The sequence below is a fragment of the Lissotriton helveticus genome, chromosome 8 (genome assembly GCF_964261635.1).
Source record: "Lissotriton helveticus chromosome 8, aLisHel1.1, whole genome shotgun sequence".
Taxonomy (NCBI): Eukaryota; Metazoa; Chordata; class Amphibia; order Caudata; family Salamandridae; genus Lissotriton; species Lissotriton helveticus.
The window spans coordinates 212,078,094-212,104,044 of NC_136069.1; the positions used below are offsets into that span (position 1 = coordinate 212,078,094).

The 25,951-nt window shown below is 45.7% G+C and overlaps 1 protein-coding gene across 1 annotated transcript in view; it reads left to right on the top strand.

Annotated features, from left to right (window-relative positions):
- Window positions 1–25,951, top strand: part of GART (phosphoribosylglycinamide formyltransferase, phosphoribosylglycinamide synthetase, phosphoribosylaminoimidazole synthetase) — a 257,909-nt gene that overhangs the window by 228,215 nt on the left and 3,743 nt on the right. Inside the window, exons 19-21 of the mRNA XM_078656950.1 lie at window positions 1,687–1,817; window positions 15,341–15,482; window positions 17,250–17,365. Coding sequence (XP_078513076.1) covers window positions 1,687–1,817; window positions 15,341–15,482; window positions 17,250–17,365 — 389 coding nt within the window. The remainder of the gene's footprint in view (window positions 1–1,686; window positions 1,818–15,340; window positions 15,483–17,249; window positions 17,366–25,951) is intronic.

A 25,951-nucleotide genomic window follows, 5' to 3' on the forward strand; every position in this document is an offset into this window, starting at 1 on the left:
ATACACTGGATGTTAACCCGTTTACCGCGTCGGTAATTCCGCCACGGTGCAGGCGTTCCATTGCGCGGGTGGGGCCGCGTCAGCCAACAGACGTGCGCAGCACTACCGAGGAAGTGCTCGCGACGGCCGTTGGCCGACGAACGCACGTAAGGGTTAGAAGAGCCTTATTATACTCTGTAGATAGGACATGAGCTTTTCTGAAAAGTCAACAGTTGTTTGTGGCCTTCTCAAAACCCTGTAGACCAGGGGCCTCCAACCTTTTCTATAGTGAGAGCTACGTCTGATCAGTGAAAATCATCATGAGCTACTGAAGCCTAAACAACTTGTGCGTTGGTACCAGACACCCCCATGCCCAGCCTCACTGACTTTAAGCCTAATGTTCATAGAGCCAAATACATGTATAGCACAAACATACAATCATTGTGTATACTTAAGGCACTGTCTACTGGCCACTGAAATTAAGGGACCTGCTGTTTGAAAATGCAACATTATGAAATGGGAGATAATTAAAATGAAGAGTTAACTTAATCATTTTAATGTTCTCCCATTTAAAAGCATTCAAAAAGATGATGTTGTTCACAGTGCCAATATTGAGCTGACAAGGACTAAGAGTTAAATACCTCATTGCTTCAATTGTTCACCTCTGTGCACCAGCCTGAATCATAAATGTGAATGAGCATTGCTCATTATCAAGCTCTGCTATCTTCTTCCTGATGATGATAATGTAAAAGAATCACAGCCTTCCCTTAACTTTAAAAGGAAAATAGGACCTTGTGCTTTTTAAAAAATGAACTCAAGTCTGCGAGCTAATCTGGAGGTGTCTGGGAGCTTGTGATCCACTGGTTGGAGACACCTGCTATAGAGGGACCGCTATCTCAAAACAAGTACTAGCATACAAACTTGCTATGCCAATGCAAAAAGACAGCTTATAAGGCCTCCAAGGCCACATTCTACTAGGAAACAAACAGCTACAATGACTTTTTAGGGAACATTACAATTGTGGACATTTGTAAGGCTGCTACTTGGTCCACACCACACACTTTTATTAAACACTACTGGGTGGACATTCTAGCAAAACAGCAAGCCCAAGTAGGCCAAGCTGTCCTATATACACTTTTCCAATGTTCTGCAACATCCCTTGACTAACCACAACCTTACAGGGAAAACTGCATTTTAGTTGGTGCATAGGATGTGTGTCTACAGCTACACATTCCATGAACGGAATATGTCACTACCCATGTCTACATTTATTCATGGTATGTACTTCTGTAGATTCACATGCGCCACCTGCCTCCCCAGAAGCCATTGACTTTTGCAGATAGACACTAAAAATATTATTTTCTTATTACATGATCATTTCTACGCTACACTTTACTCTTTATCCTGCATCCACTAGGTGGAAAAATCAGTCAGAAGATGGAGCCAGTGTTCATGAACAATACTGCCTAAGGGAGAAGTCGCTACACCTTGTGAATTGAAAGACTTTCTCCGAATAAAAACAAGTTGTACACGTCCAAGCCCAACACTAGAAGGCAGGAGTATGCATAGCATGTAAATCTGCAGCACTGCATGCCACGAACAGATATATACAGAGTGTAGGTAACATATTCCTTTTTGTCTCTGGAAAACTGTAATTAGGAACAAGCTGCTGTAGATCTTTACAAAGCCTATGTGTATTTTTTTCAGGCACAAATATGGAAGCACTAATAACCAGCACGAAAGAGCCACTCAGCTCTGCACATATTGCTCTTGTGATTTCTAACAAATCTGGTGTTGAGGGGCTTAGAAAAGCAGAGAGGGCTGGTATTCCAACAAGGGTAAGTGACTTTCTTCTTTCATTGTGTTTAAGCATTCCTAACTAATATGTTTCTAATTTACTTATGTGTTGTATATTTAATGGCAATACTGTGAATGCTTGAGACGAAAGTCACATTCATATAGAGAAAAAGTTTTCTGCATACTTTAGATATTTGTTTTAAGTTGCTGTCAAAAGGAAAACGCTACTTGTGCACCAAAGCTATTTTTTCGATTAAAGTGCTGTAGGTCAGTATTCAGTAAAACTTTACCCCTTTCCCTAACAATAGAGAACATTATCCAATAGCAATACCAGCACCAGCATGGAAAGGAGATACATAATAATGCTAATCCCAAAGTTTAAGACATAGGCTGGTGGTCTATTCCACCCCTTGCCATCCAGACGTCAAAGGGTTTGTGTTGTGTGTTGCTTAGGTACGAAGAATGCTTGATCATCAAGCATTCCTAGAATGTTTGTATGTGAATTGCGAAGGATGGGGCAGTTGTAAGAAGGACACCTAAGGGACTGCTGGTGACTTTGTGCGCTCCTCAGCAATAAAGGATTATTCAACATTTCTGCATCCAGTGTTTGTCACATAGTCAAGTGAAAAGTTTCAAGGTCCTCTAACATGGAGGACGTTATAAATTCCTGCTGTCTTCGACTATATGGGAAAGCAAAGGTAGCTATACAGGTACAGATTTGTTGCTGCAGTCAGTGTGAGTCTCTCCGTCACTTCGCAACAGCCTCTACTGTTAAAATGTCCATGTTTCCTTTGAATGTTAAGTAATATTCCTGTGGGGTCTTGCGGAGATAAACAACTGGTAAGTTAGTTTTCAGCTTACTTTGTCCAGTTCATATAACTCAGTCGGTTTAAAGACAAATAGTGGTAACTCCAGATCTACTGGGGCATGAATTCCTCACTATTTTCTTATAGTAGTATGCTCCTATTTCTAGAAAATGCACAACTTACAGCTAGCCTTCCACGTGTTCCTATGTGTTGGTGTGCCCTCCTCTCCAAAATACCCCCTACATTGCACAGGTGTATTAGAAAACAGATTTCTGATACGGTCCGAAATTCAGTATGACCTGACATGACTTTAAATGCAGATTCTCTATGTTGCCCCGCCTGGGTACTGTCTATGTCTTCCCACACAGTGAGCTGGATTGATTTCTTCCATCTTTGCCTGTACTTCCACCTTGGCTCAGCAGGAGGTTTGTTAAGGAGTCTGAATATGTAGGCCAGTTAACATTTTGTTTATAAAAGTAGCTGTTGATGTGTCTAAATGTACACTGTCTCTAGTGTCCGTGGCACGTGACACATATTGAGGGATGCATTATCCAGTGACCCAGCTGTTGGCAGTGAAACTGTTCTTCTCCCTGGCTACACTTGTTGCCTGCAGTTCTAAACAGTTCTAACATGCTAACGTTTTCTACTAAGAACATATCACGGCAGACATCCCCTCCATGCCTTCTAAGCTGAATGTCAGCCTGGCAGGCAAAACATTCGGTTTAAAATGTATTTGGGTTTAACATGGAAAATTAGTTAGCAATGTATTTGCTGCCACGGTGTACCAGGCATCGAGAAGTGTCCTGATGATCTGGCTGCAGTACATCTTGGGGGGGGGGTTTGTTCTTACCTTGTAGCAAGAGCACATTTCATAGGGCCTGTTGTAGCTACCAACTCCAGAATTTGAATTTGAATGGATTCTGAAACACAGGGGCAATCTTATTCCAGTCTCTGCAGTCTGTTACAAAGCACAAATCCAAATCCTCAGCCCAGTACTCTTGCTTGTTTGTATGAACCAAGATGACCTTGTCTAGGAAAAAAAGCCAAGTCTTCGGCCATTTCTGCCAGTGTCCTAGACTTCACTTTTCCTAGTTGACTGGTGTATCTTACCAAGTATATATTATCCAGGAGGGTTGAGCTGACGTCCTTGGTGAGGCTTCTAATGCAGAGCCCACCAAGAGCTCCAGATAATTGATTAAGAGGTCCAGGTTGCTTTCTTACCACCTTTCTCCTTCTGTCATTCCTCCAGAGTGAGTACCCTACCCAAGATGGCTGGCATTCGACTAGATAAACAAGTCTGGTGCCCGATAAAGCCTTGCCACGCAAAGCTTCCAAATATTCCAGGCACCATTCCAACCACCATTACAGCTCCATCCATTTAATCAATTTGGAAACATATTGAGTAAATTATGCCTTTCCGAAAATGAGATCCCTTCAGTGACTGAAAAGCCTTGTAATGAAGAGACCCTGGAACAAAAACATGAATCGATGAGTCCAACAGACTAACTGTTGGAACAAAATCCTGTCCTTTGCATTAACTCTTCACAACACTCACTTGATGATCCTGATTTTCTGATGTGGAAGCTACTACATTGATACCTTTGAGCCAGAAACAAATCCTAGGTATAGCATGGATAGATCAAGTGAGAGGGCCTATTGTTTGCATTTATGATTAAGCTCTCAAACTGTTGTTTGATTTGAGTGTTGCATCATACTCTTTTGATACTCCACATCGAAAAGCATATAGTCTAAATCAGGCTTCAACGGTTAGCGAGTGAGCTACTGGTACTTCTCCAGTAAGTAGTTCTGCTGTGTATGACCCATCCAACTAAATTTGTAGCTGTTTCTTGGTTTATTTAATGAGTGTGTGCCAAAATTGAAGTGTATTAGAGATGAGAATGTGTGTGATTTTAGAAGCTGATATTTGGAGAAAAATTATTGCAATGGCATTTGAATTTCCAGTTCGACTCAACCAGTCCAACCACCGAGTTGGGGTAACAATAAACCTATGTTATTTGACACCGCAGGGCAAACTTGTGCTTTTCAAAGACACATTTTAAGTTATGTTATATTTAAAACTGGTATCTGAGGTATAAAGCTTCCTTCATTTGGATTCTTAAATCCTTTGTGGGTTTGGACACACTCTTTGGAATCAAGAGGCGACTGGCCTTTTCTGAAACCTGGTTCTTTTAGAAACTATGGAAGTTTACCCAGACAGAGGAGCACCCCATGCCTCGCCCAGCCAGGTCGAAAATTCTGTTTGTGAATTATTTTTCCTTGTCTAAGGACCTAACTGTTCTGACAAATTTGCCTAATTCTTTCATAAATAGCATCCCAGAAAAGCAGCCTTACTCCAGTGGTGATAGCCAGGTTACCCAGTTTAGGGTCCATCTTAATGAGTGGCAACCCTCTTCTCTTGTTGATTTACCACAATGTCCATTCCTGGTAAAGCAGAAGGGCTGCTGCACCCCTTCTCCCACCGCCCGCCCCCCCACCCCCACCGTATCAGTCGAAATTGATTAGCCTGAGATCTTTGCCTGCTCTGCTAGGTCACAGATCTTTATTAGATACCTGACCACATCAGCAGCTGGTCCTGCGTGATTTCCAGGAGTTTATGTGCTCTGACTCATAAAAGTATGACCACATTGGCTAGCTCCTAATCAACATATTTAACTTTCTGGTAAGACCATAGTATTTTGATTAGGAAAATACATCAGTGACATGGAAAGTTAAATACCACCCATGGACTGCAGCACATCATGTGCCATGCACTCGAATGGCAAGGACAAAAGGACTTCAGGTACACCTGTGTAGCCTGACTGCTGCAGCTTTTAAACCTGTAGGCAAACCTGTCAAATGTACTCTTTTTTGATAAGGAAGAACCCTATTTTTAAATATTAAATAAGTCACCTCTAAGTAGGCATTTTCGCCTACAAGATCAGGTTCCAGGTATCTAAAAGTGGTACACGAATCTAGTATTGGCATGTTCCTCCAGTGACTAGCCCCCCCCAAAGCACAGGGCTGTAGCTGATCCTATCAACAAAACTGAAGTGCAATGTAAATACTATTTTTGCTAATTCTGGCTTGAAATAAGCTACAGAAATAATTCAGCCACATTATTTATTAAAAGTCAAACTCAATGGCGAAATTGGATTTCTGATAAATATATATTATCACTTACTTTTAAAAAGTTAGACTTAGCCTTCCTGAAGCTTCAATAAGCTAATTAGCATTAGCTGGCCGGCAGCTGCCCCCTGTAGTGCTTCCCTTTAACAAAGTATGAAAACAGTTCCCAGAGCAAACACGCTGGCTCAGGCCTTTTGGCCAGAAGACCAAGGTATGAGGTATGTGACTCATTTCAGATCCGAAAGGTCAGTTGTGGAGGGTTCAGGAACTTTATTAGCTTGAAAAGGACCAGTGAGGCCGGCCCATTCATAATTGAGTGTAGGGAAACCTGAGTTGGAAGAAACGCTGTAGATCCCTGGGTACAATTATGCCAGCTTGGCACCAGCCTCCATGGTGGGGAAGCTGGTCCCACTACCGGTTTGGTGTGGTCGAGGTGGAGGGGACTGATCATGTTCCTAGACACGCCTGGCTGGGACACCCGACACCTTCAAGTGTAGAGAGATTCTGCCATGTTGAATCCAATGCAGAATATTGCACTGTGGGATAGGGAAATGCTGTAAAAGCTGGAAGGGTTGCCCTCCTAGTCTATTTTTTGTTTCCCCATATTGGTTAGAGGGCATCTGGGAATCACTCCCACCCACTGACTAGTGAATCCTACAAAGATGGCACCCATTCTGAACGTGTGCATGAACAGAAGAGGATTGGACCTGTTGTCTGTGACTTGTGTGAAGGCCTCCAGGGCTGAACCTGCTCACACTTGTACCGGACTGAGAAATGGACTCTAAGGGTCAGTTGGCAAGACCCCCTGCGTAGCTACAGGGACACAACATGCTGAAAGAGATAAGATGACCAGTAGCAACTTGACCTGGACAAGACCCTGCTGATAGCTTATGTTGAAATGAGTCACTCGCCTCAGTGCTGACCCTGAGGTCCTTGGAGCCTTAGCCGAGTGAAAGGAAGATGAGGTTACATCAAGTAAGTTCAATCTCTTTATTTTTGTATAAGAGATCTCCAAAGGAAGCAACTGGCCAGAGCGACAGCAAAGTACAACTACCCATTCGAGGCATGTGGGCTGCTGAATTCATATCTATAGCATAGATCGCCGCCTAGTGTTGGGTCCGGATGATTGCACATTGTTGTCCTGGAAGAGTCTTCGAAGTATCACGAGATAGGTGGCTCCTCCCCTGGACTACTGTGCGCGTGGGCATCGACTCCATCCCCAGATTGTTTTTTTCCGCCATTGGGTTCTGATGCATATTGGATCACTCTAGTTCAGATTCAATAGAAACTTTCTTTTGGCCCGAGGGCCTTCCTATATCGTCGGTATTGTCTTGCGATCGGTGCCCAGCTCTGTTCCGGCTCAGTTCCCGAGTCGGACGTCCAGAGGAGTCGCGTGGCTCTTCGGTGCTCGAGGCCCAGTCGCCGCAACCAGACTAATTCGACAAACCATCATGGAACGGAGCCCGTTCAAACGGTGCCCCGTGTGCAACTCAAAGTATCCCCACATCGAAGTCCACCCGGTGTGCAACAAGTGCCTGTCGCCGGATCACGATGAAGCCAACTGTATGGCTTGTTCGCGTTTCCGCTCCAAGAAGACGATTCGCCTTCGGCGCGTGGCGCGCCAGGAGGCCCAGCAGACGGCGCCTGACCCGGTGAACATTTTCGATACCGTGGGGGAAGAGGCAGACGTGCAGGACGATCAAGAGCCGATTTCCCATCCAGCGGCGGATATCGACTCCAACTACGACGCAGACGTTGAAATGCTCGATGCAGAAGACATCGTCGACGAGGTAGGAGACGACGAAGGGGCCTATGGGGCCATGGAAGATAGCTCGAGCGAGGAGCTATGCCCCGTTCAAACAATATCTACGGCTCAGGTCGAGGGATCGCCACATGGCCTTACCGAAGATCTTGCACCCAGTTCCACGGTCTCGCCTCTGGGCCCGGCTACGGGCACTTCTGAGGAGCCTCCATTGGTCACCTCGAAACCGAAAGTGAAAGCTTTGGCATCGACCAAACCGAAAGTGATAGAGACACCCTCGAAACAGAAAGCGCCTGTAGCCCTGGTCGGCTCCAAGTCTTCTGTCCTGTCGGTGCATTCCAAGCCAAAGAAGGTTGTCGAGCCGGGGAAGTCGCTCAAGGGCGTCGAGCCGAAGACTGGGACTCCGTAAGCGCTTGTCAAGGTCGTCGACCCGAAGACTTCGGCGCCCAGGGCCGTCCACACAGTCAAAGGACTCGGAACTACAAAGGTTGTCGATCCTGCGCGTCGGCCTGACAAGGCCAAGAGTACTGCGTCCCTCGAGTCCGCGCATGGTGGTGGCTCGAAGGCACCTGTCGAGTCAACGCTCCCGTCTGCATCCTTCGCAAAGCAGGTGTTGGACTCGTTGAAGCGCATCAAAGACAAGGCTTCCGCTGTCGATCCGAAGGATACTTCCACGCCGAAGCCTACCGCCAAACCGCAAAAGTCGACGGCGCCGATTCTGTTCACGCTGCCGCGGAAAGTAGCGCCGAAGGCGTTCGCACTCAAGAAGGTCGTCGAGGCGTCCGTGAAGGTGTCCACGGGGCCGAAGCCTACCCCTACACTTGTAAGCACAAAGCATCGACAGCCCCTGCAGGAGGAGCAGTCGGAACAATTTATCGACGCCGACACCGGTAAACTTTCCATTTACAAGAGAAAGATCACACCGGCACAGCCTATGGAGTCCTACACAATTCCCTTAAAGAAGAAGGATTCCACGGATTCCCCCGTCCTTGTTGAACTCATAACTCCACGTGGTCAGGACACTGCCCCGATCTCGCCCAATTACTCAGATGTGGAGGCTGGGAAGGCTGACTATGATGAATACAACTACCCTGCCGATACTGATCCTGAAGATCAACATGACACATGGGCAGATACTGCAGACCCAGGGGATCCACAAACTGCCCCAGACACTCAAGTGTATACTGTCAAAACCTCACCTACTGAGGACTCTGCGGCATTTAATGCGCTTATTGAGCGGGCAGCCAAGAATCATGACGTCCAGCTCCATGCTGACCCTGTTGAAGTGGACTTTCTGTTTGACACCTTTTCCACCTCTGAAAAGACCGTAAAGACTCTACCTATGTTGAAGGGGGTCTTAAAGCACGCTGCAGACATGTTTAAGGAACCCACACGTGCCAGGGTTAAAAACCCTAGAATTGAAAAAAAAGTACAAGCCGGCGCCTGGCAACCCTACCTACATCAAGGGCCAGTTGCCGTTGGACTCTCTAGTTGTTTCTAATGCCCGGAAGAGGGCAAATTCACAGACTACTGGTGATGCTCCTCCCCCTGACAAGGAATCTAAAGTGCTAGAAGCATCAGGGAGGAGGGTGGCGGCTCAGGCAGCCAATATCTGACGCATTTCTAACACTCAGGCACTCTTGGCCAGATATGACAGGGCACATTACGATACCCTTGAAACCCTGTTACAACACTTGCCAGATGAATATAAAGAAGCAGCAGAGATGCTCATTCAAGAAGGGAAACTCATCTCCAATGCTTCTATTAAGTGTGCACTGGACGCAGCAGACACCGCGGCCAGGGCCATCAACACAAGTGTAATGCTACGGCGTCAGGCCTGGCTCAGAATCTCCGGGTTCAAACCGGAGATACAAACCACCATCCTAAATAAGCCTGTGAACCCTGATCACTTGTTTGGACCAGAGGTGGACACCACCCTGGAAAAAATAAAAAAGGACACAGACTGCGAAGTCTATGGGGGCTCTCCAGTCCCAGCAGTTCAGGGGTAGTACTTTTCGCCGCTCAGGCAATAGAGGTGTTTCCAGAGGCCAGCTGCCCCAGCAAACACAGTACAATAAAGGTGGCGCGCAAACCACGTACAACAAGCAGAGTAGAGGTGGCTATCGTGGAAACAGTGCCAAAGGCAGAGGTCGTGGAAACAACAGCTCACGATCCTCCACCGCCAACAAACAGTGACGCCTTGTCACTGCCCCCCGACCATGCAACACCAGTCGGGGGGGAGACTCCAGAAGTTCCTGCCAGTCTGGAAATCCATCACCACAGACAGGTGGGTCAGAAAGCTTATCCAGTACGGTTATTGTCTGGAGTTAACATCCACTCCACCCAACATACCCCCAAAACACCGTCCTATGTCCACAGAGCATTTGCACTTATTGCAGCAGGAGGTACTCGTCATGCTGCAAAAAGGGGCAATCGAGCTCGTGCCGGTGGAAGACAGAGGCACAGGAGTTTACTCCCTGTGTTTCTTAATCCCAAAAAAGGACGGGTCCCTCAGACCCATACTGGACCTCAGACCACTAAACCAGTACATTCTATCAGAACACTTTCACATGCTCACACTGCAGCAAGTTCTTCCGTTGCTCAATCAAGGGGATTTCCTCGCCACGTTAGATCTGAAGGATGCATATTTTCACATTCCGCTACATCCGTCACACAGAAAATACCTCAGATTCACCATTCAGAATCAGCATTACCAATTCAAAGTCCTCCCTTTGGGAGTGACTACAGCGCCCAGGGTGTTCACAAAGTGCCTGGCGACAGTGGCTGTACACCTCAGGAGACAAAACGTTCACGTCTACCCTTATCTGGACGACTGGCTTGTCCAAGCAAAGTCGGCCCAGCAGTGCGCCGCCAACATGTCCCACACCATTCACCTTCTTCACGATCTGGGATTCTCACTCAATTACCCAAAATCACACCTTCAGCCCGCCCATGTACGGCAGTATCTGGGCGCAACAATAAACACTCTGGCAGCCACAGCACAGCCAAATTCTGTGAGAATCAACAGCATTCAATTGCTGATACAGAAATTCAGACCACAACACTCGCTTCCAGCACGAGTGTTCATGCAGTTGATAGGCATGATGGCCTCCTGCATTTACATAGTCCCGCATGCGAGGCTACATATGCGTCCGCTGCAGGAGTGCTTAGCACATCAGTGGACTCAGGCTCACGGACAGTTGAAGGACCTAGTGTTGGTAACCGGTCGTGCATACAACTCTCTGCATTGGTGGAATTCACACAACCTTTGCAAGGGACGACCGTTCCAGGAGCCTGTGTCACAAATCATCCTAACAACGGACGCGTCTCTCCAGGGATGGGGAGCTCATGTACTCCACTACACGGTGCAGGGACTATGGACAACGCAGCAAAAGAAGATGCACATCAACCTCCTAGAGCTGATGGCTATCTTCCTGGCAATGAAAGCATTCAAGGTACATCTATGCAACAAGGTCGTGTTGATCCGGACGGACAACATGACAGCCATGTACTACATTCAGAAGCAGGGAGGTACACACTCTCCACAGTTGTCTCATCTGGCTCAGAGCATGTGGAAGTGGGCCATTCAAAGGAACATCTTCCTCATGGTGGAACACCTCCCAGGCAAAGACAATCAGATGGCGGACCTGCTCAGCAGGCACAGCCACCAAATGCACGAGTGGGAGATACATCCATCAGTACTCCACCCGTACTTCCAGCAGTGGGGTCATCAAGAGATAGACCTGTTTGCCACAAAGGAAAACGCCAAATGCCAAAGCTTTGCCGCCAGGTTCCCGCACCCACAGTCGCAGGGCAATGCGATATGGATGAACTGGTCAGGCAAATTTGCGTACGCTTTTCCCCCAGCACCTCTAATACCGCTGGTGGCACGCAAGCTGAAGCAACACTCATTGACACTCATCCTAGTTGCTCCAACGTGGGCACGCCAACCATGGTACACCACGTTTCTAGAACTTTCCGTGGTACCGCATCAAAGGCTGCACCTCACACCCAGACTTTTGACGCAGAACCATGGCGACATTCAGCACCCAGATCCGCAACAGCTCAACCTGGCGATCTGGCTCCTGAGGTCTTAGAGTTTGGCTACCTCAACTTGCCTCCAGACTGCATGGATATTATACTGGAGGCAAGAAAGCCCACCACCAGAGCATGCTATGCAGCAAAATGGAAGCGTTTTGTCATTTATTGCGTAGACCACAACATACACCCGCTTGACGCGTCCACACACAACATCATTTGTTATTTGTTAGATCTTTACAAATGCAATCTAGCGTATGCTTCCATTCGAATTCATTTATCCGCCATAGCGGCTTATCTCCAAAACAGGCAGCATCTCTCCATTTTCAGAGTGCTTGCCATTAAAGCCTTTCTAGAGGGACTCAAACGAATCATTCCTCCCAGGACCCCACCTGCTCCTGAATGGAATCTTAATGTGGTCCTCACCCGACTGATGGGTCCACCTTTTGAGCCTCTACATTCATGCGAAATTCAGTTCTTAACATGGAAAGTGGCTTTCCTGATAGCCATTACGTCACTGCGACGTGTTAGTGAGCTCCAGGCACTAACCGTACAAGAGCCATTTATACAGATTCACTCCAACCGGGTGGTGCTGCGCACTAACCCTAAATTTCTTCCGAAGGTGGTTTCACAGTTCCATATCAATCAAACTATTGAACTGCCTGTGTTCTTCCAAAATCCTGAGACAGTGGCAGAAAGAATGCTACACACTCTTGACGTCAAAAGAGCTTTGATGTATTACATTGATAGGACCAAAGATTTTAGGAAGACGAAACAACTCTTTGTTGCCTTTTCCGCACAACACAAAGGCAACCCCATTTCCAAAGCAGGTATAGCCAGGTGGATCGTTAAATGCATTCAGATTTGCTACCAAAAGGCTAAGCGCATTTTAACAATCCCACCAAGAGCCCACTCCACACGCAAGTTGGGGGCCTCCATGGCTGTCCTTGGAAATATCCCTTTAGAGGACATTTGTAGAGCAGCCACATGGTCTACCCCACACACATTTACGAAACACTATTGTGTAGATGTGCACTCCAAGCAGCTGTAGGGCAGGCTGTTCTCAAAACACTTTTTCAAACTGCTGCAGCTGGCACAGGCGGCCGCCGCTAATGGAGGGACTGCTATATATTCTATGCTATAGATATGAATTCAGCAGCCCACATGCCTCGAACCGAATATGCTACTTACCAGTATGCATCTGTTCTTGGCATGTAGGGCTGCTGACATTCATATCGCCCGCCCTCCTCCCCGGCGCCTGTAGCGGCTGCAGCACTTACACTTACTCTTAGCATGGTCATCGCTCACACTGTTACACTCCATCTTCGCCACAATGGCTAAAAACAAAATGGGGATGGAGTCGATGCCCATGCGCACTGTAGTCCAGGGGAGGAGCCACCTATCTCGTGATACTTCGAAGACTCTTCCAGGACAACAATGTGCAATCATCCGGACCCAACACTAGGCGGTGATCTATGCTATAGATATGAATGTCGGCAGCCCTACATGCCAAGAACAGATGCATACTGGTAAGTAGCATATTCGTTCTGATATTTGGAGTTTCAAGTGCTCTAAAACTTTAGCAGGACCTTGTAGCAAAATTGTCTGATTTTGAGGGTACTTCATCTGATACAACTTCAAGGCTTTCCCCACTAGACGATTTTGACCTAAAAAAACTTAGTTCAAAGGTAGCAATTCTCAACTGGGTGAAGTTATGAAAAGTATCCGCACGACAAGAGGACTTCATCTGCCACAAAATTTGAGCTTTCCCTTCCTGAGCTTTTCTGCCAAAACCAATGGCTACATTGGGGCACCGTCCAATGGATATCTAACTTCAAGACTACTTTGCCAGATACAGCCTTTGACCTTGCCACGCTGGAGGATTTTGACTTCCGTTTGAGAGACCGAGGGCCTGATTTTGAGTTTGGCAGCTAGGCTACTCCATCACAAAATGACGGATATCATGTTAGCCATATTACAAATGAAATAGGATATAATGCACTTGTAATACGGCGGACAGGATAGCCTTCACGTTTGTGAAAGAGTAACCCATCTGCAGAACTCTAAATCACACCAGAAGTCAGAAGGTCACATCTTTGATTTTGTCAGCCTGCTTGGTGTATCTGACCTCTGCTCTATCGCTGTCTGTATGAAGTTGCACTTAGGTTCCAGTCAACAAAACAAACGGTGGCTTCCTATTGGTGCTTTACTTTTTACTTTCTACTTTTACCCCTAGAACTTTAAAAATCATTTACCCAGTTCTCCGTATTGGATGTTGGTAGTTTGTGTAGTTTTTCTTTATATTTCTTTTCACATTTTTGAAATTTGGAAACTTTTATAGTTTGGTCTTTTGACATTTTAAATTGTTTTAGTTCTGCTATATACTTTACGCACTTTTCCTTAAGTTAGGCCTGTCTGGTCCGTGGAGTAGCTAACAGGGGCAGAGTCTAGGTTTATTTATTGAAATTTTATGTTAGACCTGACAAGATTGTGGACTTCTAGTTGGGGATGATGGGATTCCTTTCCAAGTAATAACTCATTAAAGTAACAATATCTTGAGAATTATAAACTGTTGTAGCAGCTATGCTTCTAAGAAGCCTTAGGTTTGAGGAAAAATAAATGTGCATCTTTTGATCATCTTAGAAGAGTTTCAAAACTGATACTAGTGAAGATAGCATATGCTGGAATTACACACTTGGCCCATGCAATATTAACATGTTTTAGCACTGTAATCTTCTGTTCCTCAGTTTCAGTTTTGGTCATACTGTGCCAGTCTTTTATTTTCCATTTATACTGGTATACTATAACTGGAAACATTGGAAGTTTGAAATGCAAATTGTGTTGATTTGCATTATGTTTGTTTGAAAGTTGATCCTAAGGAAGAGAAACAAATTCTCTATGTTAGATATCGACTTTTATGTTGAACATATGACCATCAAAGTGTCAGTTTAGGGGATTAGGATTAGGCCTGAGCAGTGAAATCCATTCCGTTCACTGTGTTTTTCACGCTACACGGAGCTCGTGGAGTTCCGAAAAACTTGCGGAGTAGAGTTTTTTTCCACTCTTGTGCTTGCCAACAGTAAGTTCGCGAGTAAGGAAAATCCAATGCTAGTCCGCTTCCCAGCGAGATTTCTCTGCACGGATGGTCGCTGCCACTCGAGTAGAACTTCTTCTCGAGTGGCAGAAAGAAGCGCCCTCTAGCACTGCGTATGATGCCGTTTGGGCTAATTTTACAGCACTGGACAAACACCCAACGCTAAAAATCAGTGTAAATGGTACAAGGTAACGCACTCAGCTGCTCGCAGACTCTGAATAGCTTAGTGGAGTTTTTTTGTCACTTTGCGGTGTTCTGTGTAGTGAAATCCTGCAAACTCTTCCCAGGCCTAATTAGGATTTGACTGACTGGATGCAGTACACATGTCTCTGATGTGATCCGCACAATTTGCACACGGTTTAATTGAATCCGTTAAACGATCATTTATATGAAGATCTTGGGGATTGAGTGGGTAATACGTTCTCGATTTTATGATGTATTTTCTGTTCGCCATTATGTGAATGTTTTTCGATGTAACAGGAAGGATAATACTTTGAGCAAAGTAATTAAAACTCGTATACAACACAGACGTTACGAATAAACTTCCATTATATTTTAGTGTGTATTTTGAAATTATACAATTGTTAGTTGCTCACACTGAAACACATGTCTTAGTTGTCGTTCAAAACGGTGTCGACTCCGGGCTGACTTGGTTTAATCGGAAAATAAAGAACATTAATGTAATATATAATTTCGTTGTTATTTTGTTTTAACATTGTGTTCGTGAATTATATACAGGTGATCGACCACAAACTGTATGGAAATCGCACAGAGTTCGACAATGCTGTCGACAGAGTGCTTGAAGAATTTTCGATTGAGTTGATTTGTCTTGCAGGATTCATGAGAATATTGTCTGGTCCTTTCGTCAAAAAGTGGACAGGTGAGCATTTGAATTATTTAAATTCAAAGTAAATGTTGTCCCAAATGCTGTTTACCTTCAAAATGAAAACCCATATTTGTTAGAAGTTAGGAAACGGATATTCAGATGATGAGGTTTTGTTTTGATCATAACATCTGCAAAGAAGTCTTACTGTGCCAGTGAGGTCGCATTGGCTGAGTGTATCCTCCTTGAAAGAGTTCTGGGAAGTGTAATTGTAATATACAGACTGAAAAACTTATCATTTTAAAATGTGTTGATGTCACACATGTTCGCAGGTAAAAAAAACATTTAGCATTGTTGCCATATTCTGTAACCCAAAATGGAAATGTGGCATTTTCTCAGTCAGATGAGCCAATTGATTTAGGGCATGGGTTTCTGTACGGGACTAGCGCATTTCTTTAGGATTTTGAACCCCAGAGAAGTCGTTTAATTTTTTTTTTAAACTTATCCATGGATGGTAACACATTTTGGAAGGTTTCTAGACCCAGATCTGTTGCTGAATAATTACTTGTCTGCCACGTCAAAAGATTGATTTTACCTCCCTCTCCACATTTTTTCCACATAGGATGAAAGCCATTTATGCATTTGCACATCCCAGAATAGAATGTGGCAGTTCATTTTAATTAAGACTCCCTGAAAACATAGTTGCTCGTCTCCAGTGTATTTATATTCAAAATGTCAGTCAGAATCAGTATTGGCGTCAAAACCTTTTGATTATCTCTGGTTATCACCAGCAGCTGCACTGTCGTCCTCCACATAAGGATTTTGTGTAACTTGCCTTATAATTCATCACATTTTCTGTAGTGGGGACCCCACCTGCTTTTTTTTTTCCCCCTCTAGAGGATCTTTTTTTGGGCTTTTCATAATGTAAGTACATAAGCCCCGTGCAAGGCAACATATAGTGATTTGGGAGTGGATAAGAGATGGACACACCCACTTGTGTGATAACAAAGTATCCAATACCTAGCATTTAAGTGAGAGGAAAAAGTAATGCTTTCAGAACCCCAACTTCTTGATAGCAAAGTGTTCTAAATATCTTTCTAGGCTTAAAGCCCGCAAACTCACTTGCTCACCCAGAAATGGGTTGTGGTGATGGTTTCTCCTAGAAGTTTGTTGCTTTTTACTTTTTGTTTTATTTCATCCCACAGTTTTTTCCCTTGACAATATTTAAATATTTTTTTGGATGCCATCTTCCACAGTCGAGCGATATGTTTGACCTAGCACTCGACATGTATCTATTTGTATCATCACTCAAAATGCTTGTGGAATGTGGCAACGTACTTCTCATCAGTAAATTGTGCCTCGCTAACTTCTAATTTCACCCTGCATGCTTGAAGCACACTACAGTATGTATACACCCCCATTACCAGCCATAAGAGACTGCTCTGTTCATAGTGTGTGCTGCACAAAAATCTATTTTGGTTTTTGATAACCCGATTAGGAATAGATCAGTAGAGCTTAGGGTGTTCATGCCTGCAGGTCTGTCTTCAGCATTTTTTTGTTTCCTGGTCCCTTGATCCCTCTGAACGGCCACCTGCACACTCAATTGCTCATCCATTGAATCTGGCATGGATCAGGGACTAAACTGCGACTCAGACTTTCATATTGGACTTTAGTTCAATTGCCCTATAGTTCATGGGGCTATCCTTGAGGTTTCAGACCGTTTCTTAATGCTTTTGACATGATAGTAGTAAAGTATGTATCTGTGAGTTGAAGGTTTATAATGGCACATCAGTTTATTAATTGTTTTTTCAAATTGTCTTACAGGAAAAATTCTAAATGTTCACCCATCTTTGTTGCCATCTTTCAAAGGAGCGCATGCTCATAGACTTGTACTAGAATCTGGAGTGCGGATCACAGGCTGTACTGTACATTTTGTATCTGTAAGTTCTCTTTTTTGGGTTATTTTTAAATTGACCATCTACATTAGGCTTGCAAAATTCAAATTTTTCAAAGGTAAGATGTGCTAGTGAGCCTGCACGTATTTTGATGGCGGATGCAGGCCTAATGACATCTAATAACTATACTTGCAGAATGAAAATTCTCTATTAGCAGTAATAAATGGATTACCCTTTCTTTTTCACTATAGTTATTACATCCTGGTGGTACACATAAAACATGGGTATGCTGCTTGTTTTATTAATTTGGATTTTTGCATAAGCTTCAGTTTTCTTTTGACTGTGATCACATTTTGTATTTAATTTTCAACCTATCTGTGGCTTTGCTCCCAGCAAGTAGTATGGTGTGAACATGAACCTTATCCCATACTCCGTTTGACTGGAAATGTTTAGGGACCATTGAATCCACCCGAGAGATCTAAACCTGCCTCTACGCATTAGGCAAGTAAGCCTGTGGCTTCCCGACCACAACTACAAAGGATTGTTGTATTGCCTCTTATTTTCACATTCATTCAGATTACTTTTTTATATGTGCATCAGTGTTTTTCTTGCTGAGTCAATGTGTACTACTTGACTCAGTGATAAAACTATTTAGGTATTGCAAATGAGTATAGTTATGCATATGCAAATAAGTGGAAACACACTGGATAAACAACAACTACACATCTTGTTCTAGAGATCCTCGTGGTTTAGGCTTCAACTAGTAAAGTGAACCCCAATTCATTCACCACCGCTGTTTTGGAGAGGAAGTCCAAAAAGATTGAGACGTTTGCCAAGCATGTGCTTTTCTCAGCCAATCTAGTTTTGTAGTTGGTTAATACTACCAACTACTTTCTACTGGGTTGATACCTGTATGCTTTGTGGGACTTGGCCAATGAGACTTTGTCAGTAGTCCCAGAAGAACCAAAGGCTTCCTGGCTCACATAATTCATGATGGACAAGACCTAGCCAAATATGATATGTGCAATGGCTGACATACTTATGATTGCCTGTGAAGGGCAGGTGGCATCAGTGTTGTGCTTCGCTGATAAGGATGGATATGATCCACAGGATTTCCTGGAGATGAACAAGCCACTTTCAAGGATTTGTCTTTTGATGGCTCACACCTTTTTGGTGAAAGGCAAATTCTATGTTGTGGTGTTTTAAGTAAAGTGGAGCCATGGCAGACTCCCTGGATCTGGTAACCCCTGCCAAGCAGTTTCCACACAAACTCAAAAAGTTCAAATGCAATTCTAGAGAGTTTGCTTATAGGCAAAGGCAGTCTTGCCAACCAATACAGCAGTACTCATATCCATAAAAGGCAGTGGTCATGAACCTGACAGGCAGTGCTTAGGCCAGCAGGGACATCAGTCCTCCCATTCCTCTCACCTGCTGCAGCAGACACCAAATTGCTTTAGTATGCCCTTTGTGGAGCAAGCCTATCCACTGGAGGACTTGGTGGTGATCCATCACGTCTGACAGATGCGTCTCACAAATCGTATTGCATGACTGTCCAACCTTTTCTTTTTGTCCTACAAAACATTCCCCCCACACCAAAGGGAATTTCAGAAAATCACCTTATGCAGGATGTGCAGTCGTTGCTATCCAAGGGTGCTATCAAAAGAGTACTGGATTTGGAAAGAGGAGAGTATTATTACTCTCATTAGTTCGTCTTTGCCAAAAAAAGAATGTGGATCTGTGGCTTGTTTTGGACTTTCGACCTCTGAATGTTTTTATGTGGAAGGAAAAATCTGATGCTCAAGCCAGCCCAGATGCTCTCTGCCCTAGACCACAGTGACTGGATGTGGTCCTTCAGCCTGCAGGATATGCATTTTCATTTACCTGTCCTGCAGTCCCACAGACTTCACCTGTGGTTCAAGTTAGGCAAGGAGCATTGTCAGATTTCTGTGCTCCCTTTCGGCCTCACCAACGCCCCACAGGTGTTCACGAAAGTGATGGCAGTGGTCGCGGTCCACCTTTGAAGGTCAGGAACCCCAGTGTTCTCTTAACTCGACAACTGACTCTTAGAGGCGGCTCGCCACAGGCAGTTGTAGATTGTCTCCAGACAACGGTGAACCTCCTGACATTGTTGGAGCTAATTTTCAACAAACTGTAGTTGTACTAACTCCTTCTCGTAGGCTTTCATTCATTGGAGCTATTTTGGACACAGTGCAGTTCTGGGCCTTCCTCCTGCTGCAACAAGTCCACCACATTCAGGCTATGATCTCAATGTTTCACTCTGTCCTGCATCACGGTGAGAGCAGCTCTGAGATTTTTTGCCTCTTAGCCTGCATCCTCCTTGTCAGCTATGACAGGTGGCATATGACATCTTTTCTGTGGAATCTGAAGTTTAAATGGCCCCAGTGTAGAGGATATCTGATGGATGTCATCCAGATGGTGTAGGTGCTGGCTGACAATCTGCATTGGTGGCTGCTCAAGCGAAATCAGTCCAGTGGCAGGCTCCTCTTCATTTTAGAACAAGAGCTGACTGTGCTGACTATTCCCTATCTGCTGGGCCGGATATATCTGGGAGAGGTGGAAAGCAGAGGACTTTGGTCTCCAACAGAAGCTTGGCTCCACATGAATTTATTGGTGTTGTGGGCCATTCATCTGGCTCTGAAGGCCTTCTCTCATTTGTAAAGGGGAGAATGGTGCAGGTTCTCATGGACTGCACTGCCACCATTTTACCACACATTGCAACAAACAGGGTGGAGTTGGGTCTTGTGCCAGGAGGCTCTGTGTAGGGTTGATTGGAGCGCCAGGGCATTTCCTGATTATAAACACACTTGCATGGTCCCTCAGAGCCATAGTGGACGAGTTGAGTAGATGGTGTCTGGCGGATCAAAAGGGGCATCTACTTCCTGAGGTGGTGAAGGGCATCTTACAGCTGAGGGGAGAACCATGGCTAGATCTTTTCATCACTGTCAAGAAGGTGCAATGCCAAAAGTTGTGTGCATTGGAGTTCCAGCAAGAACACCTGTTAGGAAAAGCATTCTGGCTGGAATGGGACTCCTAAACGCCTCCCTCCCCCTCCCTCTCCTGCCCACGACTCAGAGTAAGATCAAGAACGACTATCCCAGTTCATCCAAGTGGCTATGGATTGGACCAGGAGAGTGTGGTACCTAGACTTCTGGGCATGTGTATCTGTTCTCTGACCAGGCTACCATTTCTAGGCGACAACCCGTCTGCGCAACAGGGCAGGGTCCTCCTCTGTGCAGTTTACACCTACATGTGTGAAGCGGCAGCAACTTACTGAGAGTCACCTGCTGCTTGAAGTGGTGAATGTCATCCTTGCCGCCATGCTCCCTGACACGTATCTTACAAGCAAAGTCGTCCGATGTCTTTTTTGTTTTTTTGTCTTTAGCCCAGTAAAGCCTTGCAGTGGTCACTTTCTGCTAGACATCTAGCTGCAGGTTCCTCCACTTAGAATATTCCTCAGGCATATCTGGCTCTGGAAAATCTTCAGCAGTCCCTTTGCTTACTGGTAGGCGGTGCCAATGCACATCTATCCAAGACGGATGTGACGTTTGCAGTGCCAATATAGGCGTCACCCCAGAGCGCTGAGATTAGTTCCTTTATTTCCTCACAAACATCACAGATCTGAAAAGCTATCACAGTACCTTTTTGACCAACTTTTTCGACCTTTTGTCAACTTTTTTTGAGCTATTGCTCCCAGTGTGCAAGGAGCTTGCCCCCTTACTAACCTACAGGTTTCAAACCTTGTAGGGAATATCACAGACAGATGTCTGTTTCTGTTCCCCACTTGATGGGTTTTTGGTGTCTGGGGTCAGACCACGACTACAGAGCCTATGCCAACTATTGGTTGAGGCACCAGAGGGCAATCCGGGAGTGAGAGAGAAGGCTCCTGGCAGCACGGCACTAGAAGACACCACATCATTCCTGGCTTTAATCCTGAGGGAGATCTTGGGCCCGGATGTGGAGTCTGTTTTGCGATCGGTAATCTTCAAAGTCAAAGCCTTTGGCATTGTAAGTCTAAGAAGCACAGAAAGAATCCAAAGCGGTCTTCGTCTTCCCCCTCATGCTTCTAGGCCCCTCTCCCACACTCTTCCTGCGGAGCCGGTTCCTCACCACGCCTTCCTGAATTTCCTGAAGCCAGAGCGACCCTGCTCAACATAGGGAGTTCTAGGTTGCCATGCTCTCCATCTTTGAGCCTCCAACTCCCTCTGGCATGCCTATGGGCCTCACAGTGCCGAGAGGTGCCTCTGTTGGATACCAATGGCCGGCCAGGCCCGGATTCCAACTGGGCTGTCTGCTACGAGGCCGGAGTCAGTCTGGAGGTGGATCCAGAGACCCCCATTGGAGAAGGCCTGCCCGACTCAACTCCCAACCTCAAAGGCGCCAGCTGACGATGTGGAAACCATTTTTCGGTCTGACCGGGAGACAGCCCATTCAACCTTGATACAAGCACCGGCTGGACCACAAGTGTCTGGTTTGGATACACTTCCTCTCTCCTTTATCAGACCCAGTGCAGACCTGGACTTTGGAATTGGTAATGACGACATCTGTGGGCTCCCTGACCCAAACGATGACCTGGGCCAGTCCTACCAAGAGGACAACTGGTATGAGAAGCTGGGAGATGACAGCAGACTAGATATGTATCCAGGTTCTAGCCTGATCTTGCCACCAGGACCTGCTAAGGAGCAAGGCGCATCATTCGCCATGATGGTGAGGAAGGCAGTAGAGGTCCTTGACCTGCAGCTTTCCTTAGTCACAGTCAAGGCCAACATGTAGATGGAGGTGCTTCAACTGGGGTTATCCTCCGCGGAACCCCTACTCCCCTTTAATGAAGCCCTCCCAGACATCCTCGTAGGGGCTCAGATCAAGCTATGCACAGGTGTTCTGATGGATACATCTACCTGCAGATTCCTCACCTTTTTTTATATCCCCATGCAGCAGCCTGGACTGGAAGCTTTTCGATAGCTGTCCCGCACCGATAGGGAGTGCTGGCTCCATCACGGCTCCACATGCAGCCCCTCTGGACGTCATTGCAGCCTTAACCCACCCCCGCCTCCACCCCAGCAGTGTAATGACATCAGTTCTCTTTTCTCCGCACCTTTGACATGTTCTGGAGCTCTTCAACTCTGTACTGGAAATCTGTTGTTTCTCAACGTCTTCTTAAAATAAAACCTTTTTTGGTGCAGTTTTCTTGCGTCATGTTATCATCAGGTTTCAAGCCATGTGGAGACTGAAGGTCAGATATCTATTACTGACCCTCACAAAATCCTTCTTTGGTGCCCAGGATCTGACCATTACACCGTGCCTGTTGAGACTGCCAGAAGATGAACCCCAAGGCTTTAAAAGAAAGAGAATCCAAGATGTTCGTGGCACGAGTGCGGCAGAGATGTTTTAAGGCATGGGCAAAGTGGGCTCTTGCCCAGAGCCGCAGCCTTTCAGGAGCCCCCCTGATAAAGCCAGCTGTGTGCTTCAGAGAGTCTTGCCCTGATAACCTTTGATAATTCTCAAACAGCATGTTTTAAATACTGTTTTTCCTTTAAGTGATTTTTATTGTGGGCGATATGTGAGAGGCTTATACAAACATTTTGCAAAGAAATGTGTTTGTTTCATGCAACATAAATACAAAGAAGTCTCTTTTAGATCAAAACTGGACCTTATAGATGAGAAATGGGAGGGGGGTCAGAGAGAGTATTTGCATTAATATTAGTGAACTGCTGCTGTGTTACAATATTAAAAACACACATCACTATCCCTGAATATTAGATGTTAACACATTTAGAATCTGGCCGAGTGTGCCTGTCAGTGACCTTGCCAAAGACAGCATGAAAGAGCTGAAATTGAATCATAAATTCAAACCTACTTCCCAAAAGGGGCATCCAAAATAGGTTTGGCCCAGGGTCCCCAAAATCCTTAATATGTCCCTGGAGTGCAGGATCCCACCCAAGATGAAGATCACAGTCTCCACACTTGTCCAAACCTTCCAAGAAAAAAATTCTGAAGCGCCACCATGAATCCCGTCATCAGTCCTTCAAAGACAAGTCACCGACGTCGGTGACCCCTCAACCACAGTCTGGCAAAGATCACAGAGATGTCACACGACAGTGGCTCCAGTGCCTGCGACTCCATCTCCAGCTCTGACTCCATCCGCTATAATAATTCCTACAGTGTCATTTTTTCAGACCCAGGGTGATAGCATGTATCCTCTTTTCACAACACGGGCACGGATCCAAACAAGTTTCTGAATGCTACTTTTACCATTTTCAACAGAGCCATGGTACCATCTGGTGCACCTGCAGGCCCCATGCGTCCTCTGGCCTACTCTTTGAGAGGTGTACCTGTGTCATAGGACTAAGTGCCCTTCTTGCCGTTTATGCAGCTGGTCCTGTTTAAGTGGCTGACTTCGGTTCCGGCACATATAGCCACGGCACCGAAAATAACACCACATCAGCTGGTTCTTCCATCGTCCTCAGATAGAGAGTACTCACTGGCCACTGGTGCCGCAGAAGTGATTTGAGAAAACGCCGATCTCGGACTGCCACATTGGAGATTAGATACACCATGGTGAAAACAAACACTTGAACACAAGAAGTTACTGCTTTTCAAGGTGTTTCCATCCTCCACTTCACAGGTCAACTCCTCCGCGTGATATTCTACCTTATTTCTTGTATCATGGCAGAAATTCGGTTTAGACCACCATCACATTCTTTTCCTGCTATCGAACCTTTAAAATCTTTGGGAAAGGAGGGTGCTGGGTGTGAGGCTAAATCTGACTGGGGCTTCTTACAGATTCCTCACCTTATGCATATCTTTCTAGGCATCCGACTGGTCCGGAAAACATTTCCTCAGCAGTAACTCCCAAGTCCCTCGAGGTGGCATCATGCTGTTTCAGATGCGTCTCCACCCACCAGATAACACGACACCAACCTGCATGCTGTGATAACATCCATTCCTATTTTTTAGCATCTCATCAATGCAATCTGGAGGTCTTGGTTGTCCACCAAATAAATTATTTCACTTAGTCAACGACTAAGCCAAAGTTTTTCTCCGAAAGTTTCAGGGTTTAAGCCCTGTCAAAAGATGTGTTTGTCAGATCCACACATCTGCAGATGGTGTCATTTGACTGGTGCAATTTGTAGTCCACCCCATACCCTATCCATTACCCCATCAGCAAATGCAAAAACAACAATGTGATGGATGAAATGCTTGAATTGATCTCAGCCACTTTCAATTCCTCTGGTTGCATCCCAATCAATTGTTTTTTGCCCACCATGCCACCTCAGTTTGGACCCTGCGGTATGCCAATCAATCTTAACCCTTCTCCTCATGGGAACAGTCCAGCCCGAACTGCTTGGCCAGGTCCTTCCTGAACAAGAGCACAAACCATCTAGGACGTCTCCCTAGTTAGGGCTCTTCAGCCAGGTATAACTTGGTTCTAGTGGCACAGTGAGCCCAGGACCCACGTCTGGGCATACCCGGCGCACTCAGGGCAGCAAATGCAAAAAGAACATGGTAATGGATTGACTTAATCTCAGCCCCTGGCAATTGCTTAGGCCGCATCCCAACACATCGTTTTTATTATCCCTTTATGGCATCTCCCCCAGATGATAACCACGTTATACAATGAGGTCGTCCAGTAGGCAGCAACTTTAGACAAGGCAGACCTGCACATCCTCCATGAGTAAGACTATTTCCTCATGGAGGTGTTGTCCAAGTCTGAGAGGACAGTACAATGTCTGACCATGTTAAACAGTGTGCTCAAGTCTTCCCCAGAGACATTTAGGGAACCCATTAAGGTCAGGTTAGTAGCATCAATTGTAGAGAAGAAGCATATAACCCTCCCCCTAAGACTGTGTACATCACGGCCACGTCTTGCCCGACTACCTGGTCGTGCACACCTACCGCAAGTAGGCTTCTACTAAATCCGCAGGTGACACCCATCTGCCTAATGAGAGCACAAAGGTGGATGAAGAGACTGACTTTAGGGGCTGTTACCCACTGTTGCATAGCCAACTCTGTGAAATTCCTCTCCCATTATGATGGGGCCCAGTGGAAACACATGCAGGAGTTGGTCAAAGGTGTCCCTGAAGAGTTTAGAAAGAGGCGGAAGGAGATAGTTTCCAAGCGCTGCACCATCTCCAATGCCGCCATCTGTTGCAAGCTTTAGGTGACAGACACAGCGTCCTCATTAGACACCAGGCCTGCTTCCAAATCGCTGGGTTTAAGTCGGCGGTCCAACAGAATCTCATAAACGTGGCCATTGATGAGGAACACTGTTGATAATATTCTGGGAAAGATAAAGGGGGACACCTATATCGCCAACTGATGGGTACTTCACGCCCCGGTGTCCAAAGACTCATTTCAGAAGCACCATCCTCGAGGAAGCAGCAAGTCCACCTCCCCTGATCCCACCTATTCATACCAGAGGCAACTGAAGCCTTTCCATTAGCAAGCGGTCAGAGGGTACACCAGGGGTGCCTACAGGGGCAAAAACAACATAGGCAGGTGGTGGGGTGGCTCAGACAAAGTGTCCCCCACCTCAAAGCATTGACTTGGTGCATCTCTCCAAACCCCCCACCCCACTGAACACACGTTACCTGTGGGCTGGCTCGCTGGGAG